This window comes from Castanea sativa, chromosome 8 (genome assembly GCF_040712315.1).
Source record: "Castanea sativa cultivar Marrone di Chiusa Pesio chromosome 8, ASM4071231v1".
In the NCBI taxonomy this organism is placed as follows: domain Eukaryota; kingdom Viridiplantae; phylum Streptophyta; class Magnoliopsida; order Fagales; family Fagaceae; genus Castanea; species Castanea sativa.
Genome location: NC_134020.1, coordinates 7,158,003 through 7,168,904, shown reverse-complemented (window position 1 = coordinate 7,168,904; position 10,902 = coordinate 7,158,003). Strand labels below are relative to the sequence as shown.

Genomic DNA, 10,902 nt, shown 5'->3' with positions numbered 1-10,902 from the left:
GGAATTCATAGTTTCTTGATGGAGATATAAAATATTCCCTTGAGATAAGTTTAATGGTTCAGTTATTCAGAGAGTTAGGCCTAACCACTTTAGTAAGAAATTGCTAAAGTATATATTTATGAAATTGGATTTCATAAATATATAATGAATAACTTTAAAGAATTAAACCGGGCACTCAAGGATAAGATGTAGTAATTTACAAAGTGGCAGTCTACGTTTATGACTTTGTGTTACTACGAATATTTTATGAAGGGGTTATGTGTTTAATAAAGTCTTGGGATATAATTAATTAATAAGGCCTAGAGTGCAATTATATTTATATAGTGGTATTAAATATAATTAATGGTAACTTTGGACTTGTCAAGAGTTGACGGAAAAGCCCAAGGCCCATTGGAGCTAGTGTCTTATTGGTCCCTTTTGGTCCCACTTCAAGCCACACACTAAAGCCCAATTGGAAAGGCCCAATAGGCCAACCCAATTAGATAATCAGTTAGTTATAAAGGGAGAAACATACAAAATTTTTATTACAAGAGAAAGAAAAGAAAAATAAGAAACTGTGTGTGAGAGAGTGTGATACACACTTTCATTCTCCCTTTGAAAACTGATTGAGAGACCACACATCTTGGGCGTAAAGTGGAATTGGAGTGAAGATTAAAAGTGTTCCCAAGTGCTTATAATCTTTGTTTTGAATTTCTCCACACCAAGGTACGCTATCTTGTTCTTAAATTCTGAAATTTACATTGTGCACGTTATCAATCATGAATGAAATAGATCCTAGTTTCTCGCTTCCGCTGTGGGTTTTGCATGAGATGCAAAACCAGAATTTTTTCCTTCAATTGGCAAGATAATTTGATATCCCATCAATAAGATATTTAGCAATGCATAATAAATAGAGAAAATGGATTGCCACTAAAGTATGTCAGTGAAAAATATTACATATCTTTTTCTTAAAATCTTTGTTGTTATTGATAATAATTGATAGAATATCTAGTTTTAAAGTATTCCCAAATATATGAAATAACTTTATAACATTTTTATATTAAAATATTTAACTACGCTATCATTTATAGAGGAAAACATATGTAGTAAAAATTAAAAAATGATACTGAGTATAATTTGGATTAGATAAAATGTTAATAAACAATACATGTGATTGACTTTAATTAATTTATTAAAAATCTATAGCTAAACTCAAAATTTTAGGATCAAAGCTTCATAATTGTCATTGTATCTACTACTACTACTACTGCTACTGCTGCTACTACTACTACTATTATTATTATTATTATAAAGTGGGTTTAAATTAAGTTAATTGGTAAAATCTCTTGACTTTTTCCCTTTGAATAAGGAACATTGAATTCTATATACACCAAAAACAACCTATTGATGTTTTAGGCTAATAATAATAAAAAAAGTAATTATTATAAAGCACACTTAATAAATCCAAACCTTATTTTACTTTATCAATATATATATATATATATATATATATATATGATATTAAATTCTATAAGGACGTAGTGTAAAACCCATATTTTACCCATCTAATCCCAAAATGTCACATCATCTTATCACATATTTAAGAATAAACACAATTACACTCAATCAATTTTAATACCCATATATAAATCCAACCAAATTGAGAATTTATTGAGATGTTATTAGGTGTGGTAGGATGTATTGAATTTTAAGTAAAATGCTGATGTGACAGGATTTAGATTCTCTAGATATCCTAGGGTACTCTATCAATAGAATTCCATAAATCTTAACCATTCTTTAATGATTTAATAGTCTTGATTCTGCTATGTCAGCATTTTACTAATAATATTCTTAAAATAATAAAATAATGTTACAAATAAAACATTTAAGATTATTGTTAGTGGAATGCTGACATGACAAAATCTAAACCATTAAATCATTAAAGAATGGTTAAGATTTAAGGAAATCTATTTAGTAGAATACCCTAAGAAATCTAGAGGATCTGAATTCGATGTGACAACCACTTATTGGAGGGTGTAAAACCCATCCTCATAGAATTTAATCTTTATATATATATATATATATATATATATATATATATATATATATATATATATATATATATATATCTTAAAAAAAAAGAAAAGAAAGAAAAGAAAATTATATTGTGAATCTCCTGCTGTGACCTCAGATAGTACCACCACCGGGTGAGTTGATCAGTACGTACTTGAGTCTAAAGTCCAAACACAAACACAGAATTGGAAACGGTAGAGTAGTGAGTAACATGACATAGCAATAGGCCAATAGTCAATAAATTAGTCATAACATAACATAACAAATCTCATCTGACCCGTGTGGCCGTCTGATGTAAAAAGTTGTAAACCGAATTTTCGATCTCATAAAAGTCTTTCCGTTTCATCATTTCATTCATTCAATCTCTCTCTCTCTGAAACACAAAAGGGAAAAGAAGAAGACACAACAGTATTCAAATCAAGAAAGAAAATGAAAAAGCAGCAGCCCACCACAACAGTTCTGAATCTTTTTCTCCATTCCCACCGATACCCACTCTTCTAATTCCACAGAAATTCTTGCCTTTTCTTGTTTTTTGCTTGCTTTTTTTTTTTTTTTTTTTTTTCATAATATCCAAAATGACCAAGACTGATGGGGGGGCTATGGCTGCCAGGGCTATGGAGCTGAAGAAGGAGTTGTGGAGACTGGTGAAGGAGATTGTTGATGAAGATGACTATATGGTTGAGACAGCCGACCAGGCCATCACAACATTGTGTTCTTTGAAGTATATGAAGCAATCAAACAACACCCTTTCTTTCAAACTTGATGATCATGCTTTCACTGTTCCTCAAGAATTCAGATGTCCCATTTCTAAAGAGCTCATGAAAGACCCTGTTGTCTTGGCTACTGGCCAGGTTCTTTTCTATTCTTGCCTCTTTTGTTTCCAGTTGTTAATTTGTTGCTTCAATTTTTCTGGGTTTAATTCAGTTTCAATATGCATGAAACAATTTTTACATTTTAATACTAGCATTGAATGTTCTGTTCTATTCTGTTCTGTAGTAGTATTTTTGCTTGATCTTGAAAAGCTTTAGACTTTGCCGAGAAACGGATTTGTTTAACAAGTCGAATTCTTTGGAATTAAGGATCTCACTTTTATTAATTGTGTTCCAATTTGGTAATACCATGAACCCCTTAATTCTATGCAATAAAATTCTTGATAAAGAATATGAGTGATTCCAGCTTCCCTAGATATATAAATGCAAAAGATCTACTGCCATTTTCTGCATCTATTTCATGCTTTCTTCTCAGTTTCTTGCTTGAAAATTCGTCCAAGAATCTCATTTTTCACTAATCTTTGGTTCTTGCTATGGTTGAATGAAAGTGATGCTAAGAATTTAGGACAAGCTTTCCATGGAATGGTTCTTTTATTCTTCTGGGTCAGAAAGTTCAGGTGGTTTAATTGGATGTAGAATTTTGTGAATTGAGGGATTAATGATGTTTTTTGAAGTCATTATCTCCATGTTTGCAGTGCCAGTAGGCTTTGTTATTGGAAATCTTACATACTGCAAAAAGATAAGTTAGTTGTGGATATGAAAATTATATCTCAATTGATAACCTCAAAAATTACAATCATTCAGTTATAACATTAAAGAATTGTCACCAACCAGTCATCAATTATATATGTTACAAACTTCATATCATGTTTGTACAATCTTTCAATATCATGCCTTTGCTTTATTTTCTTTCTTTTTTTGGCTGTTTCTTATGGCTTTTCCTTGTTACTGATCTGTAGAACCATAGTACTCATTTTTGTGCATTTAATTATCGTTTTTTTTTTTTTTTTTTTTTTTTTTTTTTTCTGATGAGTCATTTAATAACTGTATTGATCCGCAGACTTATGATCGTGCATTCATCCAGCGGTGGTTCAATGAAGGTAACCGGACATGCCCTCAAACCCAACAAGTCCTGTCCCATTTAGATCTTACTCCTAATCAATTGGTCAAAGAAATGATTTCCCAATGGTGCAAGGAGCATGGAGTTGAGCTTCCAAAGCCTGTAGACAATATTGATGAGGCAGTAACTGCTGCAGAAAGAGTCTATTTACAACCAGGCTATATAAATTCTCTGCTTGAAAAGTTGTCCCAATCACTTTCTGACCAGAAAGAAGCTGCAAAAGAGCTTCGGAAGCTAACAAAGAAAATGCCATCATTCCGGGCCCTTTTTGGCGAGCACCCTGATGCCATTCCTCAATTGCTTAATCCACTCTCATCAGGCAGTGCTGATACTCATCCTGATCTCCAAGAGGATTTGATCACAACAGTTCTAAACCTCTCAATTTATGATAATAATAAGAGACTAGTTGCAGAGGATCCAGTGGCCATACCTCTTCTTATTGAATCCTTAAAATCTGGAACCATTCAAACAAGAAGCAATGCTGCTGCAGCACTCTTCACATTATCAGCCCTTGATCCAAACAAGCTCATTATTGGAAAATCTGGTGCTCTCAAACCTTTAATTGATCTTCTAGATGAGGGGCATCCATTAGCCATGAAAGATGCTGCTACAGCAATATTCAACATTTGTTTTGCCCATGAGAATAAAGGGAGGGCTGTCAATGAAGGTGCAGTCAATGTGATTTTGAAAAAGATCACGGATCACGTATTAGTTGATGAGTTGTTGGCTATACTTGCAATGCTTTCTAGCCATCAGAATGCTGTTGATGAAATGGGAGAGCTTGGCGCTGTGTCTTGCTTGCTTAATGTCATTAGGGAGAGCACTTGTGAACACAACAAGGAGAATTGTGTTGCCATTCTCTTCACCATCTGTATGAATGATCGAACTAAATGGAAGGAGATTAGGCAAGAAGAAAACGCCAATGGTACACTCTCTAGGCTTGCCCAAAGTGGAACTCTAAGGGCCAAGAGGAAGGCAAGTGGCATCCTTGAGAGACTGAATAAAGCTGCTTCATTAACGCACACTGCTTGATGAAGTAAGCCCCTTCTCCCAAAACTTCATTCGTAGTCACTCTTTGTAAATATCCTTTTCTCTCAATTTGCTGCTGTACACAACAATCCCAGCTCAGTTACCTGTAAAGAAAAAGGGCTCACACATTTGTACACATCACATGTATTCATCGTGCACAGATTTTGGTCCATCTTAGGCTTGTACACATTTGGATTTTTTTTTTTTTACCTCTCTTTGTGAATGAATACATTAGTTTTGAGTTTGACAGGTAAGTTCAATTTTGTAGCTTGACATGTCTTGTCTACATCAACTAGCTAACCTGTTTGAATTGCTTACATGGGATTTGTTTGGATTATATAAGAACTAGAGAGGCATTATGAATTTATGATAATAAGAGGGATTGGGCAGGGCCTACTGGGTGAAAATTATTCAGAGGGGGAGAGACTGGAACTGTAGGGTCTCCCTTGTTCCTGTCACCAATAAAGCACCAACCTTTTTGGAGTGTCGGCACCATATCTATACATTTTATTTTATTTTATTTACTTTGTTCCCATATTGAGCAATGGATCAAAATATAGTATATTTGGATGGCGGTTTAGAGTTAAAAAGTAAATGCCTATATTATACGAAGAAGAAAAAAAGGGAAACAGTAGCAAAGTATAAATTGATTTGTATCAAATTTGGTATCTCCATGATGCGCTGACTCATTATTCCACAATACCACAACTAAGTTGAACATTGCGAACCTTCTCAAATGAAGAAAAAAAAAACATAAAGTTGAACATTGAGAAATTTAACAAACAAAGAAATGCACTGAATTTCATATTTATATTTATATATTTTTATTGCAAACTGCTACTTTGCAGGAACTAATCTATCTGCTTCCTTTTAGTACAACTGAAGGATTACTTTAGTTGGTTGCTTCTATAAGTAATCTTAAGAAATTCACGAAGAAATCGGATAAAAAATGTGTTATTTTTATTGCTTGTATGATCGTAAATATATTAAAGATGATTCAGCATATTTGCATACCCATGGCCAAGAAGATTTACCCAATTGCCATGCCTTGCCTATATCATCTACGGTATCCGACTGCAGAGTGGAAGTGATTAAGAGGAATTCTTGGATCTTATTACAGATATAGATTAGAAAATGGAAACCACCAATTGCTAAAACACAGTTTAATCAGGGAATGGTCAGTTTTGTCTTATACATGAACTAGCATTTACCCACCAAATAACCCAACTCTTTTTTATGGCAAGACTAGATTTGAAATTAGTTGAGACTCTTAGGAATATAATGACAATTTTTTACTTTAGTAACAATAAAATGAACAGTGTGAATACAAATTTTCAAAACTTCATCTCCTTTGATATCAATAATTATCGACTTTTTTCTTCTGTCACTTTTGTTTCATTTTGATTATTTCTCTTAATGTTTAAACCCTTAAGCAATGTTCGTCCAAAACAGTAACTTAAGTGGTCTCCCCCCAAACCGGCCCCCCCCCCCCCCTCTCAAGATTGTTGATAAAAATAACAGAAGGAAAACATAATTTAGTTTTGAAATTGCAGATATAACAGTAATTTTCCATTTACAATCTTCTTGTCCTTTCCATTTTTTTTTCTTTCATTAAAAAAAAAAAAAAGCAACCTTATTTTTTATATTTAATGATATAAAAATGCAGCTTAGAAGGGATAAAGTGGGATTTTTTTAATAAAAAAATTAACTTAATTTTTTTATTTAATTTACAACTATTTTCTAAGGGCTAAATATTCAAATAAAATTGAAATTAAACTTTGGGTAAAATACAGATATCACCCATGAGGTTTGTGATGGGAAAAATGCATACAAAACATACGTAGCAGAAAAATAACGGATCTACTTCATTCATAAAAGTTAACATATACTATATAAGTTTCAGAATTTGAGAACAAGAGGGTGTAACTTGGAGCGGTGAATTTCAAAACCGAAGATCAAAATCGCTTGGGAACACTTTCAATCTTCACTCCAATTCCACTAACGCCCAAGATGTGTGGTATCTCAATTAGTTCCAAAGAGAGAATGTCAAGGAGTGTCTAACACTCCTTACACCACTTCACAATAGTATTCTCTTAAAACTCTACAGAAAATTATGTATGTATCTACCTTTGTGTCTAACCGATTATCTAATTGGGCTGGCCTTTTGGGCCTTTCCAATTAGGCTTAAGTGTGTGGCTTGGAGTGGGACCAATAAGACACTAGCTCCAATGGGTCTTGGGCTTTTTTGTCAACTCTTGACAAGTTCAAAATTCCCATTAACTATATTTAATACCACTATATAAATATAGTTGCACTCTAGGTTTTATCTATAAATTATATCACAAGACATTATTGTACATGTAACCCCTTCATAAAATATTCGTAGTAATACAAAGTCATGAAAGTAGACTGCCACTTTGTAGATTACTACATCTCATCTTTGAGTACTCAGTTTAATCCTTTAAGTTATTCATCATATATTTATGAAATCCAATTTCATAAATATATACTCTAGTAACTATTTACTAAAGTAGTTAGGCCTAACATTCTGAATAACAAACCCATTAAACTTATCTCAAAGGAATATTTTGTATCCCCGTTAAGAGACTATGAATTCCATCTTGAGAATATATGTTTCATCAACATTAAATGTGGTTTGTCAACATACTGAGATTTTGACCGTAACTCTAGATCTCACTCTTGATATATCAAAGTAACCTACACCTCATGATCAAGTCCATTATTCTCTCAAGATTAAGAGTTCATGCAAATATAAGTCGTGAGTTTATTATTCATTTGATAGTCGTTAGGAGAATAATAAATCTCATACTGGTCCAGTTCAATATGTTTCAACTCTCAAAACATATCAACATACCAACTAGAAATCTCTATTTCTATGATCAAGACAAATCATCTTAATTGATATGTTATAGTCTTCGCAGATGAAATGCCCAATTTCATCACTGACTACGAACTACATTTTGAGTTTACAAGGAACTTGTGATTTACATCTTCTGTGACTAAATCACATACAATGCATCTCATGGATTATATGATAATGTCTCAATATTCATGTTACCATTATTTTAGATAAAATAAAACAACTTTATTAATCAGAACATTAAGTCATACATAATAACATACATAGCATGATACAATACGATTTAAGGACACTAATCCTAACAATATCTCATTTGCCTTAAAGACTATTACACTAATCTAACTCCTATCTCCTTTAAATGTGACTCGAAAGTCCTTTGGGGAAAAGCTTTGGTAAAGGGATTCACTAGATTCTTTGTACTATCAATCTTTGCTACTATCACATTTCCACGAGCAACAATGTCTCGAATGATGTGATACGTTCTCTCTATGTGCTTTCCTTTCTTGTGATTCCTTGGATCTTTGGATTGTGCAACCGCTCCACTATTGTCGCAGAACAATGTAATAGGAACTTGCTCAATTCTCACAACACCAAGATCAGAAAGGAATTTCTTGAGCCAAACAGCCTCCTTTGCTGCCTTGCAAGCAGCAACATATTCGGCTTCCATGGTGGAGTCGGCAATACAAGATTTCTTAACACTCCTCCAACTTATGGCTCCACCTCCCAAGGTGAAAACACATCCCAACGTGGATTTCCTGAAATCTAGATCTGACTGAAAATCTGAATTTGTATAGCAATGGGAATCAAATCCTCACAACGGAAAACAAGTATATAATCTCTCGTTCTCCATTGATATTTGAGAATATGCTTTACAGCTTGCCAATGTTTAGGTCCTGGATTTGATTGATATCGGCTGACCATGCCAACTGAATAACAAATATCCGATCTAGTACAAAGCATGGCATACATGAGGCTTCCTACCACAGAAGCATAAGGAACCTATCTCATCATGTTTTCTTCCTCTTGAGTCTTAGATCTTTGGTCATCAGACAGAGGAACTCCATGTCTAAAAGGAAGTAATCATTTCTTGGAGTTTTGCATGCTAAACCGTTCTAAAACCTTATCTATATATCCAGCTTGTGACAAACCTAACATCATATTCATTCGATCTCGGCAAAGCTTGATCCCTAGAATATAGTTAGTTTCGCCTAAGTCCTTCATATCAAATTGGCTTGACAACCAAATTTTAACCGATGACATTACTCATACATTATTTCCAATGAGTAGAATATCATCTACATAAAGCACTATGAATATTATTACTTTGTCTTGATGTCTTTTGTAAACACATGGTTCATCAAGATTTTGTTCAAAACCAAATGAATTGATTGCCTGATCAAATCTGATATTCCATGACCTAGATGCTTGCTTAAGTCCATAATTGGACCTTTTCAACTTGCATACCATATGTTCTTGGCTCTTTGCTATGAAACCTTACGGTTGCAACATGTAGATTTCTTCTTCAAGATTGCCATTAAGAAATGCAGTCTTGAAATCCATTTGCCAAATCTCATAATCATAATGAGCAGCAATGGATAAAATAATTCTAATAGATTTAAGCATGGCTACTGGCGAAAAAGTTTCATCATAGTCAATGTCTTCTATTTGTGTATATCCTTTCGCCACTAGTCTTGCTTTAAAGGTTTCAACATTTCCATCTATCCATCTCTTCCTCTTATAAACCCATTTGCAACTAACAAGTTTAATGCCATTAGGCGCCTCTACAGGATCCCACACATGATTGGAATACATAGAATCCAATTCAGATTTCATAGCTTGGACCCAATGATGTGCATCTATATCATTTATTGCTTCATCATAAGTGTAAGGATCTGATTCAGCCTCTTTCGAGATAGCTTCATAAGTTTCTCCCAAACCTATGAATCTCACAGGAGGCTGAACAATTCTCCCACTACGACGAGGCTCCTGTGTACTAGACATCTCATGAGTAGTATCTTGTGCTGTATCTAATACAACTACATCATCTCTAGTTTCATCCATTGGTTGTTTAGCTACAGGTTCATTTATTTCAGCTAAGACAACTCTACTTCTAGGAGTAAAATTATTCATATAGTCATTTTTCAAGAATTTGGCATTTATGTTAAACACTTTATTATCCTTGTGACTATAGAATAAACCTCCAACTGTTCCTTTTGGATACCCTACAAAGAAAACCACTTCTGTTTTAGACTGTAACTTGTCAGACTTTCCTTTTAACACGAGCTGGACAACCCCATATATGGAGATGTCTCATACTAGGCTTATGCCCATTCCACAACTCCACAGGTGTTTTAGGAACAGACTTCGAAGGTACTAAATTCAGAAGATACATTGCAGTACTTAAAGCATATCCCCAAAAGAAAATTGGTAGAGTTGAATAACTCATCATGGATCTAACCATATCTAAAAGAGTCCTATTCCTTCTTTCAGCTACACCATTTTGTTGCAGAGTTCCAGGTGCAGTCAACTAGGACATAATCCCATTTTCAGTCAAGTAATCCTTGAAGTTTCCAAGAAGGTATTCGCCACCTCGATTAGATCAAATGGCTTTTATGCGTTTACCCAATTGATTCTCAACTTCAGCCTTAAACTCTTTGAACTTGTCAAAAGCTTCAGACTTCCATTTCATTAGGTACACATAACCAAATCTAGAGTAATCATCAGTGAAGGTGATGAAATACTCATAACCACCTCTTGCTTGGATTGACATAGGACCACATACATTTGAATGTACTAGTTCTAGCAAATCTTGAGCTCTTCTACCTTTTGCATTAAAAGGTCGTTTGGTCATTTTACCTTCCAAACAAGATTCACAAACTGTAAATTCATCAAAGTCTTGGGCTGTAAAAGTCCATCTTTGATTAGTCTTTGAATCCTATTTGAATTAATATGATCCATACACAAGTGCCAAAGATATGCTTCACTAGTAGAAGGAAACTTTCTCTTTAATGATTTTACATGAGAGTTATTATCTAATTCAAAATTATATA

At 33.7% G+C, this 10,902-nt stretch overlaps 1 protein-coding gene across 2 annotated transcripts; it reads left to right on the top strand.

The window, feature by feature from the left end:
* The first annotated feature begins 2,377 nt into the window (after positions 1-2,377).
* LOC142606642 (U-box domain-containing protein 9-like) lies at positions 2,378-5,225 on the top strand. Of its 2 annotated transcripts, XM_075777970.1 has the most exons (3): positions 2,409-2,508; positions 2,663-2,903; positions 3,883-5,225. In XM_075777970.1, the coding sequence occupies exons 2-3, from the start codon at positions 2,667-2,669 to the stop codon at positions 4,972-4,974; spliced, it is 1,329 nt and encodes a 442-aa protein (XP_075634085.1). In that variant the 5' UTR covers positions 2,409-2,508; positions 2,663-2,666; the 3' UTR covers positions 4,975-5,225. The 2 variants fall into 2 exon arrangements, with proteins under 2 accessions (XP_075634084.1, XP_075634085.1); XM_075777969.1 differs by having other exon boundaries at positions 2,378-2,903.
* Positions 5,226-10,902: the final 5,677 nt, after the last annotated feature.